Source organism: Xenopus laevis, chromosome 2L, assembly GCF_017654675.1.
Source record: "Xenopus laevis strain J_2021 chromosome 2L, Xenopus_laevis_v10.1, whole genome shotgun sequence".
Classification (NCBI taxonomy): Eukaryota; Metazoa; Chordata; class Amphibia; order Anura; family Pipidae; genus Xenopus; species Xenopus laevis.
Window position 1 is genome coordinate 189714936 of NC_054373.1, and position 17257 is coordinate 189732192.

The 17257-nt window shown below is 44.6% G+C and overlaps 1 protein-coding gene across 1 annotated transcript; it reads right to left on the reverse strand.

Moving 5' to 3' along the window:
* Window positions 1-7: 7 nt before the first annotated feature.
* Window positions 8-16124, reverse strand: LOC108708799 (protein sel-1 homolog 3). The gene is made up of 23 exons (XM_018247835.2): window positions 15165-16124; window positions 13955-14471; window positions 13196-13322; window positions 12339-12460; window positions 11605-11720; window positions 10993-11045; window positions 10132-10264; window positions 9798-9927; window positions 9119-9262; window positions 8834-9039; window positions 7346-7525; window positions 7139-7258; window positions 6840-6980; window positions 6358-6420; window positions 5309-5482; window positions 4708-4835; window positions 4473-4556; window positions 3686-3776; window positions 3478-3565; window positions 3278-3387; window positions 2798-2925; window positions 1302-1404; window positions 8-1060 (listed from the first exon to the last, which is right to left on the reverse strand). The coding sequence occupies exons 1-23, from the start codon at window positions 15216-15218 to the stop codon at window positions 959-961; spliced, it is 3114 nt and encodes a 1037-aa protein (XP_018103324.2). The 5' UTR covers window positions 15219-16124; the 3' UTR covers window positions 8-958.
* Between the last annotated feature and the right edge of the window lie 1133 nt (window positions 16125-17257).

The following is a 17257-nucleotide window of genomic DNA, read 5'->3' on the forward strand; positions in this document are numbered from 1 at the left end:
ACTGGCATTTTTATATGTTGCATCTTACACTTTTTGGCCCCAATTGCCAATCCAGACCCCAGGGAAACCCAAAGGGACAAGTGTGAGCTCTGTGGCCCAGTCACTGCTGATTTGCTTTGCCAAACAGAGGAACTGGAAGTAAAAGGAAGACGGGGGGGGGGGTTCCCACCTGCGATCCTCCAGCCAGTGTTGGATTACAGACTCCCAGCATTCCACTGGTGTCACTTACCCAGTTATATGGGATTTGTATATTTACTGAGCATCTGTCCAACTATGGGGGCCCTTCTGGGGGTTAAGTTCCCATACTGTGTCCGACTGAGTGACCCCAGGCCATACATACAGGCATAAAATATCCAGAATGCTCTGAATTACATCTCCCATAGCACATAGTCCTCGTTTTTAAAAATAGTTTCCAGTTTCTTTGTAATAATAAGGCAGTACCTTGGGTTTATTTCATGTTATGTGTTTTTTTTTTTATTAAACCTAAAGTATGGTGACGTGATCCAAATGATGGAAAACCCTTACACACCATTATTTATTGGCACCCCTCTAGGTCCCAAGTATTCCAGATAACAGATCCTATACCTATACTGTATTTATTAGTAATCTCCCCCCAGGCCCAAGTATTACCGATACGAGATCTCATACCTGTACTGTTTTTATTTTTACCCCCTAATCCCAGGCATTCTGGATAAAAGATCCTATCCCTATATTGTCTTTTTTGGTACCCCCAGATAACAGATCCCATCCCTGTATTGTTTTTATTGGTTTCCCTGCACAGAACCTATAATGCCAATAATTCGTATTATGGGAACATGTGGAACAGCCTTTTATTAGGGGCCCTCCCCATTAGGGAACAGTGTAGAGCGGCAGAACAATGAGGGGCTTCAATATTATAGAACATTCTGGAACTGCAGATCGTGGTACTTCCTCCACATCATTCCCAGGCGGTGGAGTCTCATACAGATTGCTGCTGGATTAGGGCTCCCTGACGTAATCTCCCCAAAATAGTCACAAGACTGAGCACCGTAACAATGGCAATGGCCGCTGCACTCGAACACTGAAACACAAAAAGACCCCCAATCAGCACTGGACTTCAGCTGTGTTTCTCCTGGGAAGGGACCCCCAAAATGTTCCTAAATTTAGTGGGTGCTCAACCCCAGGGCCTTGTGAATTAAAAAATAGTCTCTAACTAATGGGCAAGTTAACACCCAATATCTATATCACAAGCCAAATGTGAGAAATGTAAAACTGTGCAACTAGAAGGGGAGAACATGGGGGTTGGAGAAGAACCCCATTACCTTGAGCAGGATGCCGTGGAAAGCCCATATATATTGTATCTGAGCATTGATGAGAGCCAGGCTGCAGGGAACGTACGATTCGTCACTCTCGTGGTCTCGGCATCTGAACAGCACAACAGCCATGTTATTATTTTTATTGACATCACACTTATATTCTATAAGGCTTCCTGTAACTCAAACTACCCAAGAATATCTTCCTCCCCCCTTACACACCATATCTTTTATAATAATCCCCAGAGGAACTGCTAGTCCCATCCTGAATGGAGATGTAAATGATGAAGGATCAGGGTCAATTCTATGGAAAAATACCCAGAGCAACCACCAATGACTTGGTGTAAACCCATATTATAGAATTATCCTCAGAGAAACCCCTAAGAAATTTACAAATGGGTTGGGCCCTGAACAATGTAATAATCACCAGAGGAACCCTTAAGAATTTGCTGTTGGTTTGGGCCCCAATCTACAGAATCAACCCAAGAGCAACAACTTTTGAGCTGATAAAAGTTTTAGGTCCATGTCTACACAGTAATGCCCAGAGAAACCACTTTCGAGTGCAATAATATCTTTCTCCTTTATAATAATCCCCAGATGAACTGCGAATGGATTGCGGTGAACTTGATGGTGGAGACCCATTTTATAGAATAATCCTCAGAGAAACCCCTAAGAAATTGACAAATGGTTTGGCCCTGAACAATGTAATAATCAACAGATGAACCCTATAAATTTGCTGTAGGTTTTGGTCCAATTTACAGAATAAACCCAAGAGGAACCACTAATGAGCTGATGAATGTTTTGGTTCCCTGTCTACGTTGTATACCCAGAGGAGTCACATTTGACTTGGTGTAGACCAATTATGTAGAATAATCCTCAGAAAAACCTCAGAAATGTAATAATGGTTTGGGCCCTGACTGCTATAATAATCACCAGAGGAACCCCTAAGAAGTTGCTGTAAAATGGGGTCCCAATATACAGAATAAACCCAAGAGGAACTACTAATGAGCTGATGAAAGTTTTGGTTCCCTGTCTACGTAATAATACCAACAGGAACCACATTTGGGTTGGTGTAGGACCAGACCCATCTTATATAATGACGCACAGATGAAATGATAATGAGTTGGTGGATGGTTCCCCAGAGAAACAGCTCATGATCTTGTCTGTGGTTGGTTCCCATTTAGTGATGGGCGAATTTGCGCCGTTTCGCTTCGCCGAAAAATCCGCGAAACGGCGCCCGTTTTTCCGACGCCGGCGCCCGTTTTTCCGACGCCGGCGCCCGTTTTTGGCGCCGGCGCCCGTTTTTGACGCCGGCGACTTTTTTCGGAAAAAATTTTTTTTTGGACGCCGGCGAATTTTTACCGCGAATTTTCGCGGGCGTTTCGCGAATCGCGCAAATTCGCCGCGAATTCGCGCCTGGCGAATAAATTCGCCCATCACTATTCCCATTTTATATAAATAATCCTTGTATGATAATTGATGTATGCTTGGGCTCCATCTCGTACCTTCTGTACAGCTCCATAGCGATGGTGTAGTTATTGGTGCACGTGGATCTATTGAAGCCCAGCTCATGAAGGGTGGACCATGGCACTGGGACCCCATCTTCTACCAGGATACCCAGGTTATAGAGACCCTGCAACAGCAAAACAGGACCCATAAGATCAGATTGAGCTGAGGTGAGTCTTCATGATATATAGGCCCCATGTCACACACAAAATTCCCATTAGCTCCTGTCAGGGGGACCCACATTTCTGTTGCAGAACAATTAAATAAAACAGTGGGTGCCCATGTGGATTTATGACCCTCATACAGCCCCTTGGAACCCCCTTGGCTTTGTGCCCTTGCATGAGGGACCATTACTGTGCCTGTGCATGTTCTCCTGTTACTATGAATAACTGTTATCAAGGTGACGTGGCTTTAAAGTTTGCCACATTTATGCCACATGGATCACAGAGAGAAGAATCCTGAGCAAGAGGGTCTGGTACCTGGGGGTCTTTCAGTAGAGCGGCAGCTTTATACATCTGCACTGCAGCCTGAACATTGCGCTTTCTCCTGATGTGAGACGTGTACAACAGGTCCCCCATCTTGATCTGGGCTGAGACAAAAGGGAAGAGCGTCAACCAATGCCCTACAAGTGACCCATCAGAGCAGTGGGAGGAGCCAATGACAGGACAGACAGACTTACCATAGGACGATGGGGAGGCACTTGACACTGACAGGTTGTAATATTTCCACATACAGTCTGTATGGATATAGCGACTCACGAGGCCGTCCTGTTAATAAACAACATACAATTAGCGCCCTCTAATGGCCACGGCTGCAATATCCCTTCCACCATATTCTCCACCATCGATGGTGGCACTGGGTGAAGTGACAGACAATGAGGGACTCACCGGGTCATGCTGACAGATATACGCTGCATTGAACTGGGCAATCTCAAAGCCGGCCTCTGCTGCTTGTATGTAATGGAGAAGGGACTCCAGCCTGGCAGGAAAGGGCAGCATTTAGGGCATGAAGCTGGGCACATATTAATGCACAAGTACCTTAGTACTGTTACTTCAATGCTGTAGTTCTATGTGACTGACTGGTCATTGTTAGTGCTGGGTGCAACTGTCTCACATAGTCTCCTGGGGCTTTAGCTTTAAAGGGACAGTACACACTGCTTCTCAACAGGAGCTGAACAAATAGGGCTTCTGCTGAACATAATTGGTGGCAATTGTTTTAATTAAGAAATGTCTATTGTTTCTGTTCATTCTGTCACTAAACAAGAATATGAAGTCAGTTTCACGTCTGCCACTTCTTGTCCCACAGAACTTGCTAAAAGTAATGACCAGTCCGCCGAGATGCCCCTGATAATGAGTTGCTCAAAGGCTGCTACTTAGATAAGTGAGGGTTTTTTTGTTTAAAAGCAGATAGGGAGCTCGGCAACAAATGTACCTGTTTATAAAGGAAGGGGTGTGATAAGTTCAGTGAAAATAGCCCAGATTTTCAATTAGTGCTTTATAATGGCAAAAAAAATAGGAACACGTGGATTTTTTAGAAATAAAACAATAGACAGAATGTAATTATAACACAAGTCCTATTTATTGTGTTCATTTAAGGACAACTCCTTCAGACAGGTTTGATATGTAACTGTGTTATTTCCCATGATCCTTCACTGTGATTAGTACTGCCACTTACCAGGAAAGCTTGAGATACCCATCTAGACCCTTCCGTAACTGCATCCCCAAATACCCGTTCTGCTCTGCAGCCCATTTTGTCCACCTGGGAAATGAAGAACAAAGGTTGGGGGGAATGATACCAGCCATGTAGCTCCATCAGCTGCAAATAGAGCCAGAGGTCATACTCTCCAAAATGAGCAGCCGCAGCCCATGGGATGACAGCTTTAACAAGTAATAAATGGCAGGACACTTACACAACTGCATCACGAGGATTTCGTGGTACCAGCCCAGGGATCCCTTTGATCCAGAAAAATGAGACATGAACAGCTGCATCGATGTGACCACGGGTTGCGGATTTCAGGTAGTAGTGATACGCTGCAGTCTGAACAGAAGCATTGTGTCAAGCTCTCCCTGTATTGTCCCACAGACCCAGGGGACTATAACCAGCTCTATACCAGAGACCTAGGGGACCATAGCCAGCTGTACCCCAGAGACCCAGGGGACTATAACCAGCTCTATACCAGAGACCCAGGGCATGATACCCAGGTTTGTCCCAGAGATCCATGGGATGATACCCTGGTCTGTCTCAGAGGCCCAAGGACAATAACCAGCTCTATCCCAGAGACCTAGGACATGATACCCAGGTTAGTCCCAGAGACTCAGGGGCAATAACCAACTCTATCCCAGAGAAACAGGGGATGCAACCCAGGTTTGCCCCAGAGACCTAGGGGAAAATTCCCAAATCTATCACAGGGACCATGGGGAAGATGTGTTATTTTTTGCTATGGGTCACTTCTCTTGGCTCAGCAACAGATGCTTTTTTACAGAATTCTCAAAGGAAACATAGAGACTTACATAATTTCTGCCTTGGCCAGGATAAAACCCATTAAAGTACATAATGCCGAGGTTGAAGGCAGCTTCCGCATTCCAGAGTTCGTCTGCTCTTTCCCAGTATTCTATGGCTTTCCCATAATCTCCCTCATACCTCTCATAATACCAGCCCAGGCTGTTAATGGCTGGAACAAAGCTCTAGAATATGATCAAAGGTCATAAAAAACAGTAAGGACACAGGTCAGGCAGAGTTCAGATACAGTAAGATCAAAGGTCAGACAGAGCTTAGATATAGTAAGGTCAAAGGTCAGACAGAGCTCAGATATAGTAAGGTCAAAGGTCAGACGGAGTTCAGATACAGTAAGGACACAGGTCAGACAGAGTTCAGATACAGTAAGGACACAGGTCAGACAGAGTTCAGATACAGTAAGGACATAGGTCAGACAGAGTTCAGATACAGTAAGGACACAGGTCAGACAGAGTTCAGACACAGTAAGGACACAGCTCAGCCAGATTCAGATACAGTAAGACCATGGGTCAGGCAGAGTTCAGATACAGTAAGGACACAAGTCAGGCAGAGTTCAGATACAGTAAGACCATGGGTCAGGCAGAGTTCAGATACAGTAAGACCATGGGTCAGGCAGAGTTCAGATACAGTAAGACCATGGGTCAGACAGAGTTCAGATACAGTAAGGCCATCGGTCAGGCAGAGTTCAGATACAGTAAGACTATGGGTCAGGCAGAGTTCAGATACAGTAAGGCCAAAGGTCAGACAGAGCTCAGATACAGGAAGGTCACAGGTCAGACAGAGTTCAGATACAGTAAGACTATGGGTCAGGCAGAATTCAGATACAGTAAGGTCAATTAAAGTTGAGATACAGTAAGGTCATAGGTCAAATAAAGTTCAGATACAGTGGGGTTCTGTAATGATAATCTAGCCAAGTGGTTGTGTGTCCTCACTTCGAGTCTAGTTCCGCACAGAAGTATGAAGTAGAGCTCGTAGTCAGGGATAGAAAGCAGGTAAGTACTGCAGATGGTATTATTCTTTATATGTAAGAGAGCAGAGATCTCACCATATCGGCCGCTTTCTTCAGATATTCTAAAGCCTTTGGTATATCCTGCTTCACCCCTTGGCCCTGCATGAGAAAATCTTACATTGACACTGTCCCCCTGAATCTAATAGGAAAGCAGGAAAGTTTGGGGTACAAGATACTTATGGTACTTTTTAGCTATTTCCTCTCAAACATGTGCCCAATGCCTGAGATGTTTATTCTTAAGAACTGACAGAAAGAGTAACTGTCACTGAACAAGAGGACCTGTAATTCATAGGTGATATATATATATATACATAAATATCTATATATAATATATGTCAGTTCTGATTGGCTGTAGTGAGTGTGATAGTGGGAGTGGGAGGAAGAGGAGCTACAAGTGTTTGCAGGACAGGGTATAATATCATCTTTCAAACTTCTCACTTCATGGAAACATGTTCCCAGTCCCCATAATCCACCCTGATCACTGAATGGAGAACAGACAGGGAGATAGAGATACTTACCCTGAGCAGCACCACCCCATAATCATACATCATTACTGGGTCCTTCTGCTGCATGGCCCCCTTCTCATAGAACTTAGCAGCAGCCTGGAGGTTGGAGGAGATCCCCTGTTGTCCCCAGTACAACATTCGGCTCACACTTTGCTGGAAAGGCAAACACCAGGGAAAGTATCAGGGAAATGGGATGAGCTCCAGGGAGTGCCAGTCTCACCGTATTCATGTTATTTAGTCTCACAGTCCCTGTGCCAATCTCAGTGCCCACACCAGTCAGTGTCACAGTCCGTACCCCAGTCTAACGATACCTGTGCAGAGATAACACCTTTCTTGGCCTGGTATCGTAGCCACATGAAGAGATCATCATCCTCCTTTGTCTGCAGTTTTAGAACTTCATCATCAATCAGGCGGATGTTCTCTACATAGGACTGTGCAGATATAGGGTCAGTATTGGGCCCATGTTCTGAGTAGAATTTCTGCTGCCTAAGTCCCTGACCACATGGGAATTACTGTACCTGGTCTCTGTTTGGCTGCAGCCGATCTTCTGTTGACTGGAAGGCGATATTGGCATAATAGGCGTAAGAGAGTTCGTAGTCTACTGGGTAACCATCTCCACCCATGTGGTGCTTGTGGCCAAGAGACATGAGCGAGAGACGATCGTCCTTCTGTGCGGCAATGAGCTTGAGCATTAGAGCCTGCGGGGGGCAAATCCACATAATAAACAACCACATCCAAGGGGAATAGTAATGATTTCACATGAACCCCTGCTGGTACTCTATGTACTGAGCAGGGATGGGCGAATTTGACCCGTTTCGTTTCCCCAAAAATTCGCCACCAGCGAAATGACGCCGACGCCCATTAAAGTCTATGGGTGTCTTTTTATTTCGATGAACAACGCCATATAAGTCTATGGGCGTCATTTTTTCGGCGAAACAATGCAAAAATTTGCCCATCCCTGAGTCATATACTATAGTGCACCTGTCTCATAGGGGGAAATTCAATAAAGGGCAAAGTGACTAACATTAGCCAAAATTTGCCAGCCTGACGTCATTTCGGCACTTCGCCGATTTACTAACGGGCACAGGCATAACTTCGCTAGCGAAGGAGATAGACTCTAATGCTACTTCGCACTCTTACGCCAGGCGAAGTTTCACTCTGGCGAAAGAGCATTACTTCGCAAATTCAATAAGATGGGGATTTTACTGAACGTTACCTGTTCCGCCAAACTTGCATTCGCCAGCTCAGACCAGGCGAAGTGCAATGGAATGTATAGGGCTTCTTCAATTTTTAGACGCTGGCGTCTTTTACTTTTTCAGGGTGATAGGCTGCAAAAGTCCATAAATTTTATTTTGGGTACCCCGGGATCCCCCATACATTTCCTAAATTATACAGTGGGCTCATGTGTAGGGCAATATAAAAACTCTATTTTGTTTTATTAAGATTCCCTGGACTTGTGTAATGTAATGTATTTACTGCAACATATACGTCCATTGTGCTTTAACTTCCCACCGTATGCAAATTAGCCAACACTAGCGCAACATCGCCAGAGTTCGGCACCAAGGACGCAACTTTGGATTCCAGTCAATTAGCGTTTTCCTGGCGAATCAATGCCTGGCAAACTGTTGCGATGTGAGCGAAGCCGTCGCTGGCGAATTTGCGCAGGTTAGTGAATTTGCCCCATAGTGTGCATAGAACATTCCTTCTCTGTATGTGTGTATTAGGAATATGGGTGGGAGAAACCATTTAGGAATGGGCTTATCTGTCCTGGGCAATTCTCTCCATTTAAACCCCTGATCCCGACTTTCTTATCACTAACTACAAGTCCATTCTGTCTCGTGCTATTGACTTCTATGCCTTCTAGTTTAACTCTTATACTGGATTCTTGCTCACAGCACAGGGAGATGTTCCCAGAAGGTGAACTTTCCCTTTAACCTCCATGTGGACATTACAATGACAGAAATAAAGGCAAGTGATACAGAGTCGGGCCATAACAATACATTTACCTTGGATGGGTCCATTTTAATCCCAAAACCAGTCTGGAAGAGAACCGAGGCAAGATACAGGGCAGGATGATATCCCAGACAGCCGGCCTGTAACAAGAAGCTTATGAGACCCTTCATACGAGACAGACCATTGGTGGAGAGAACTTTCCTCATGTAGATATGATACAGGGCTCTTCCAATCCGCTCCATGTTCAGTTGTGCCCCTCCTGCCAAAATAAACACAACCTACTGGTCATCCATCAGGGAAAGGCCACCCACAAGTAGACACACCATGAGTGCACTCACCCTCCAGTTCTGCTCTTCGTCTCAGAAGCCTTGTGACAGTGGCTCTTTTTGGCATTGCGGGTGCCTCCATGGCTGTGCACGTTGGTCCAGAAGATATTGTGCTAGAGTGGGAAACAAGCTCCTGGAACACATCCCTGCAGGTCCCTGGAGAGACAAAGATCAGGGGGTACAAGAACAGCACAACACAGTTCAGCTTTAGGTACCACACAGCATTTGGGTTTGATGTTCCGCTTTACCAGGGAGATGATCCTCATGGGATTTGTGTGTTTGTCTTGAAACCACTTTATTCTTCTTTTTCCCACTTTATCTCTCCCTTCTGCATCTGTTATTTGCCCCAGGAAAACAGAACAGCCATTCTTACATCTAGACCTGTCCAGTTCATCATCACATAACTTGTACAGGGTCCCATAGTTCTAATTGGATTTCTGATGGGGGCTCCACCCAAGAACACAGAAGCACACATTCTCTGATTGGACAATGATGCTGTATGTGAAATTTCTGTAGGGAGGAGCTCCCATGTGCTGAGAGGGGATATAGGCTGTCTGACTGCAAAGTTTAGAGGTGCCACTGAAGCCTGGGCTTAACTGGGAGACTTATAGGTGGTCAGTTCAACACTACAAGGTGCCCAATCCTTGAGATCCTGGTACTCTCACCCATAGTTACCATAACCCTGCCATACCTGGAGGTGGCTGCAATCTTGATGCAGACAGAAAGGACAGGTATCGGCCTTCACAATGTTGCCGGAAGTCTCGGCACATGTTGTGCCAGTGGGACAGATGGAGGCTTTGAAGAAGCTTGGGGAGACTTGCCTTGAGAAATAAAAAGAGACAAAGCTTAATAGATCCCCCATCAAACAGCAGGATGAATGACTATGGACTGCTTTAAGGGCAAAAATATAAGGTCTATGGTTCTTCAGGTCCACCTGTCCTACTACTAAAACTCCCATTGTGTCCTTAAAAACAGAACTTCTGGGATTTTTAGCTCAGTGGTAGCTGGAGGTGTCCAGGACTCACCTTTCTAATGAAAGTTATCTTGTTCCTATAATACACAGTGGGCCCCAGGAACCCAATTATCCCAGAAACAAACTGGGATCCAGTCAGACTAAAGTATCCCGCGGTTTCATCCAGATACACGCTGTTCGGGAATCTACAGATGGACAAGAAGAAACAAACTGTTATGTATCCCAATAAGATGAATTCTCATCATCAGAGTGTAAGCTCTTTGGGACAGGCACCTCTCTCATATACATTACTCTAATACCACACACATCTCTCCACATCCTCATCTAACATTGCCCAGGACTGCAGGCTGATGGCACACGTGTCCAGTCTGGGTAATGTCACCAGGGAGCCGGGAGGTACTAGACCCCTGAAACTGCAGAGAAGCTCCAGAATCTCTACTGCCTGCTCTGTGGCTCTGCTCTGTGGCCCTGCTCTGTGGCTCTGCTCTGTGGCTCTGCAGGATCACAACTTTTTGCTGCCAAAGGCAAATAGTGACACAATGGTACAGTCCGACTATTCTATAGGGGTGTGGTGGGAGGGTGAGAGGGACATTTCAACTCAAAAAAATAAAACTGCAAATGTATCAAGTGCCCCCTGAGGCAGTCGGTCAAAAGAAATATTGATAATGGTTCATTTAGTTCTGTCTCTTAGAATAAAGGGAAACAATGTTGCCATAAATCCTATGGAAGAAATCCAACTGACTTTTAATTTAAAATGATGTTTCCTATATAAAAAACTGCATCTAATGGAGACCAACAGGCTGGAGTACAAATACAAACAGAAGTGCAGCTTATTGGTAGGTGGGACTGCCCCCAGTCCAGTGTCACCATTGGATAAGGGTGTTGGAGAGATGGAGAGAATCCATAACGGTACCTGTAGGACATCATGCTGGGGGGGTCGTCACCACATATCACTGTGAGGTTGGCCTAGGGAAGGAATGTACTCGTTAGAGTGATTAAATCTTTCTCTAATTGCTCCATAATTAGTGTGAGGTGAATATACCTTCCCCTCCAGAGAATGGCACAGTGGCAACTCTCCAGTCCATAATGAATACTGGCTCTAGGTTCATATACCTCAGCAACCGCTCTTACTCTGCCATGCCACCCTGCCAGTCTTTCTGCCACCCTGCCAATCTCTATGCCATGCCAATGCCTGAACTGGCTTCTGCTACCATTCAGAATAGAATTAACAAATGATATTCAGAGCAGTTCATTACTCTGCCCCACCCTATATCTCTGAACTTATCTCTAGATACTCACCCAACTGCTTGTGATGATCTTCTTAAACTTGCTTGGCTTGATACCTAGTGGGAACCTCTAGGGCTAATACCTGACTGTACAACCCCAGAGGAGGGCACTGCTTCGCTATAATCAGACTCCCTATCTGATAACACCTCCTAAATATATCATACCAAGTATATACATGTAGCAAAATGATAAGGGCAGGTGGAGAAGAGGACAGTTGACTCAAGCTTGATCTTCTTACCACAAAGTTGTCCAAAGTGAGGTGGATCTGGCACCACTGGTTCAGGGGTAGGGACACAAAACTTTGAAAGGCATAGTTTTGCCCATACATCAGATTAACCTGAACATGCAACTGACCTGAGCAGAGGAAAAAGGGGTTAATGGGAAATAGACATAAACATATATATATCCATGGGAAAACATTTATTGTATCAAATTCTTTATTAGTTCAGCCACAAATCTGTACTGGTATCATTAACTAATGAAGAACAGGGAGACATGGACAAGAAGTATGGATGTCATAGACAAGGGAGACATGGACAAGAAGTATGTATGTCATGGACAAGGGAGACATGGAAAAGAAGTATGTCATGGACAAGGGAGACATAGACAAGAAGTATGGATGTCATGGACATGATATGGGCCAGGAAGCAGAGATGAAGGTAAGTGACTTATGCAGGACCAGGAAGCAGGGTAGGGAGACTGAGATGGGGGTAGGTTCCTAATGCAGAACCAGAAAGCAGAGCAGAGAGAGAGGGTCAGCAAGCAGGTCAGTACAGCACGACCAGCAAGACGGTAAGACAGCATTTTAGAACTTTTCCAGTAGGCTTCTAAGGGTGAAGGTTCTGAGGAGGTTAGAATGAAAACATTACTATCCCTCTGTAAAATCAAATGACTTTAAATGAGAAAAAACCGAGACACCGGACAGAAACACAAGTGATTGGCTGATACAGAAGGCAGGAGAACGCATGTTACCTTCACTGTTTAGAAGCACAGATGGAGAAGAATAGTCACCATCATCACCAACATGGTACAACAAGCCACAGGTCCCTCTAGAACAGCCCTCCAGTAGGTACAGCCAAGTGGAGAAGGTGCATCTTGATAGAAAAGAAAAGAGATTGGGTTCCACAATGAACATTGCATGGGAAAACTCCTGCATAGTGATGGGCGAATTTGCGCCGTTTAGCTTCGCTGGAAAATTCGCGAATTTCGCGCGAAATTCGCGAAATGGCGAAAAATTCGCGAAATGGCGAAAAATTCGCGAAACGGCGTCGGCGTCTCGTTTTTGACGCCGGCGCCCGTTTTTTCGACACCGGCGCCCGTTTTTGGCGCCGGCGTCCGTTTTTTCGAAAAAAAAATTTTGACGCCGGCGAATTTTTGCCGCAAATTTTCGCCTGGCGAATAAATTCGCCCATCACTACTCCTGCACTGCAAACAGGGTGTCAGATTGGGGTGATAGATCCCCTAGCCAAGAACAGTCCATATTAACACATTTTATAGTCTGTTGGAATTTCAAAATCCTTATTGTAATAGTCTTTTGATGAGTTTGCTTTTTGGTTCTGCGACTGAGACTTTCCAGTGGAACAAACACATTACGTTGTATCACATTTATCTTTCCATGTACGTAAAACCCAAGAAACATATTCGCTCGTGATCAGAGCATTGACAGGAACAGCCCAACCCCCATTACTTTTGATAGTTGTCTTATTTTTATACATAATTATAAACATTTTTGTAAAAAGACTGAACCAACCAAGTAAATCAGATTGTCCCACTTGGAAGGGAAATAAAGTGACCCAGAAGAGGCTGTACTCAGCAGAAAAGCCCCTTACCGTGGAGAGCTGATGGAGGCTTTCCTCTGTCTCTCTAGAACCAGATTCTTGTATGGCTCCAGGGTCCTCAGCACCCCAAAGTCCTCCCCAGTTGATGCATAAACAAACTCCAGGAGATGAGCAACCTCTGCAGAGACATAAATCAAGGCTCAGGAGAATGGAGTAGAATGCAGATAGTAGCTATTTGTGATTGGCTGATTTGGAATCAGGGTCCCCAATATTTCACATGATCTGGTCATCTTAGGTGGGTATCAGTATTAGTTGGAGAACAATAGCCAATGTTTTCCTCCCTCCCTGAGTCTGGAAATAAGAGAAGGACTAGCAGTGATACCCAGTATGGTCCCATGTGGTCCCGCTATGCTCAGGTGTGGACCCCATGCTATGAAACCCAGACCCAACAATGTCTTATTTACTGACACTCGTTACAAACTATTACACAACATAAAGTTTGTGGTTTCCTGTATTTTATTTTTAATGAATTGTAAATTGTAAACATGAAAATGTAATGTGACGTCTTCCTGAGTAGTCAGTGGCCACATGTTTTACATCACAGAGCTAAAGAACCTCGGTGGTACTTAACAGAACGTTCACCAGTATCTGAGGATCCGCTCTTTGCTGAACTTACTATGGAGACAAAACAGGGTTTGTTAATATAATCTCCCCCCACCCTAATAAACTGAAAATAACATGGGGCAATAGACTTTATAATATACCCCACAGCAGAGCTTTGTTCACTTTGCATCTGGCACTAATACCCACCTGGCTCAGCCTGACACTGGGGCAATTTGTCTTTTCTCAGGTCCCAAATGAGCTGCTGGTCCCAACGTAGCGATCTGCTGGGCGGTTTGTAGGGGCGGCTATAGGGGGGCACAGCTTGAACATAGTGGATTTTCTGTACCAGCCCCCTGTTGTAGGAGAGCCAATCCGATGTACTGGTATAATCACGAGAATAATCAGATATCCAAGCTCTCAGAAACACATCATGGACAAATATGGAATTCCTTAGAAAGTAGTCTTCTCTGTAGACCATCTGGTCTGGGAAGTCCAAGCGGATTTTTTTAACAGTCTGTTCTTCTTCGGGACCACATGACCATCTTTTCTTAAACACAGACACAGATGAAGCAGTGAGGGATGAGGCAATTATATCTACATGTACCAGCTGCCTCTCCTGACAGTGATACCGAACCTGCACAACATGTCCCTCAGAAACCTTGTCTGGTGGGTTGAGAAACTGAAGAGAAGATCCGAGGGGAATTCCAGGTTGGGCCGCCACAAGCTGCAGGGCAACAAAGTAATTACTCATTAAAACCTTCTTCATTTCCTTCTCAATAATACACTCTCCCTCATCGATTTGGCCAGTCAGATTGGTGATACATTGTATTCAACATCTCCTGTTTATTATAAAGAGTGAGACACAAACTACACAAGTGTGCAACTTTATGGGGAGATTTATGGTAGGAATATAGGAGGCTAGCCATTAGCTTTATGGAGGCTGCCCAAGCCTGGGGTCACCAGGATGAGGTTTGAGAAGCCTTTTCCATCTACCATACTAATCCGGTATTTGAGTTATAAATATAAAGAGAGAGAATACACAGAAAATACACACAGAGCAGATATAGAGAGGAGAGATGAAATACACTGAAACAAAACACATGGATGAAACACAAAGAGAAGATACACACACAGTTGGTACTTACATGACCAGCCCCTGTCTCCTCTGAAAGCAGAAGTAGTGACAGTATCAGCTCCCCAGAAAGGTACGGGGGTCACATTAATCTGATTTACATAGAACACACCATGGAACATTCTACACAAAAACTGACCTATTAAGTGTAGCAAATAGTGGAGTCATCTGCTGGTTAACAGTGCCATGTGGTCTCCTCACTCCTTATCGGGGGATTGTCTCCTACATGTAGAACCTTCCCTAAACCCACCCTTGCAAATCTAACCCCTCCATTCTCAGTCCTACCTGGCAAAGCAAGAAGAGTGCAGCTGCAGATGTGCCAGGCATCGTGGTGCCCATCCAGGGTGATGAAGTGAAGTAGGTGCCCCTATTAATTGCTGTGCATTTTGTGTCCCAGATGCAATAGGGGGTCGAAGATCCTTAGTGCCAATGTCAATATGCACCAGTCTCTGCCCATCAGCCTTCAGTGCATTCTGTGCCAATGCCTTTTCCCTGGTATCCAGCCAGACCAATAAATGGCAATGCTTGATTTGCCCAGTATCTTCCAGTGCCTTGCCAGGAATGTGTGCCAGTGGATTGATTCTAGTGCCAGCCTTGCCCAGTAGCTGTGGCTAGTAAACAGCAGCAGGTGGCCTGTATGAGAGTACGTGGAGTTGCCGGTGCTGAGTTATAGGCTGAGCCGTCCCCTGCCCTTAGAGCCAAGGAGTAAGTCGTGCCATTGGCCAGACATGTCAGTGTGACCAGTAGTTGCCGGAGATGTTGTTCCTTCTCCAATAGGATGTTCAGGTGTCGCTGTACAAACACGAGTAACAAACAGCAGCCGGTCACGCTTGTGGCACTGTCCTTATGTACACACTACACATTCACACATTCACACAATCCTTGCACAACCTGAACTACTGCTCCAGGGGAACATCAGAGTGTTGACTCCAGCCCTACCTCCAACTCTGTGTAGTAAGGATCCAGGATCTGGTTTGGGAATCATCTCAATCCCAACACTTCCACTGCATTCCCATCTAGCCAAATCCTTATTGACATGTTCCCAAATGTCACTGTGAGCCCTGGGCACAGGAATGACAAAATTGGGGAGGTTTCAGATTCAGATGAAAAGAAAAATGACTTACCACAAAAACGACTAATCTCTAGCACTACTAGCCTCTAGAAGAACTACTTATCTCTAACAGACAACACTACTAACCTATAGTAACATTAATATTCTAAACATTACTTAACTCTAACAATACTCACCTCTAGTAACATTATTATGCTCTAGCCACTAATACACTAATACACTAACCTCTAGTAAAACTAACTTATAGTACTACTGGCCTCTGACAATACTCATTCACTAAATTCGAGAGAAGGATTCGAAGTAAAAAAACATTGAATTTCGAAGTATTTTTTGGGCTACTTCGACCATCAAATGGGCTACTTCATCCTTCGACTACGACTTCGAATCGTAGGATTCGAAGTACAAATCGTTCGACTATTCGACCATTCGATAGTGCTGTCTCTTTAAAAAAAACTTCGACCCCCTAGTTCGGCATCTAAAAACCTACCGAAGTCAATGTTAGTCTATGGGGAAGGTCCCCATAGGCTTGGCTAACTTTTTTGAAGGATATTCCTTCGATCGAATGGTTAAATCCTTCGAATTGTTCGATTCGAAGGATTTAATCATTCGATCGAAGGAATAATCCTTCGATCGTACGATCGCAGTATTTGCGCTAAATCCTTCGACTTCGATATCCGAAGTCGAAGGATTTCAATTCCTAGTCGAATATCGAGGGTTAATTAACCCTCGATATTCGACCCTTAATGAATCAGCCCCTATGAGTGTGTGCCAGGATGGTTTTATGCGTAAATAGATCTTGCCAGACTCACTTCATTTCTTTTTATGAGAAGGTGAGTATATATTTGTATTTGAATGGCAGACCATCTTAAATGAAAGATTTGAATTAGCCCCCTTCTTAAAAACGGGGTGATGTGTTATTAGGGTTAATAGAGTCGGGACCAGTTTTAGAACCATGTCCCCTGATTGTTCAACCAATGAAGGGATATTCTTTATTTTAAATGTTTGGTAAGCTGCAAGGTACATGTCTTTGCAAGTTATTGCTTGAATAAAAGTACCAGAGGGAGCTCATAACTGAGGGAAACACAAAGCACACATTTATTAATTATAGAGTGTAAGCTCATATGCACTTCAAAGTGGAAGGTGGAACTAAGTGGGGAGTGGCTGAAAATTAGAGAAATTCTCCATCAGAATAGCCAAGAGATTGATTCTGCATAGATATAACATACCTCTCAACTGTCCTGTTTTTAGAGGGACAGTCCCTCTTTTGACAGCTCAACCCGCAGTCCCTCATTTGTACCGGAAAGTC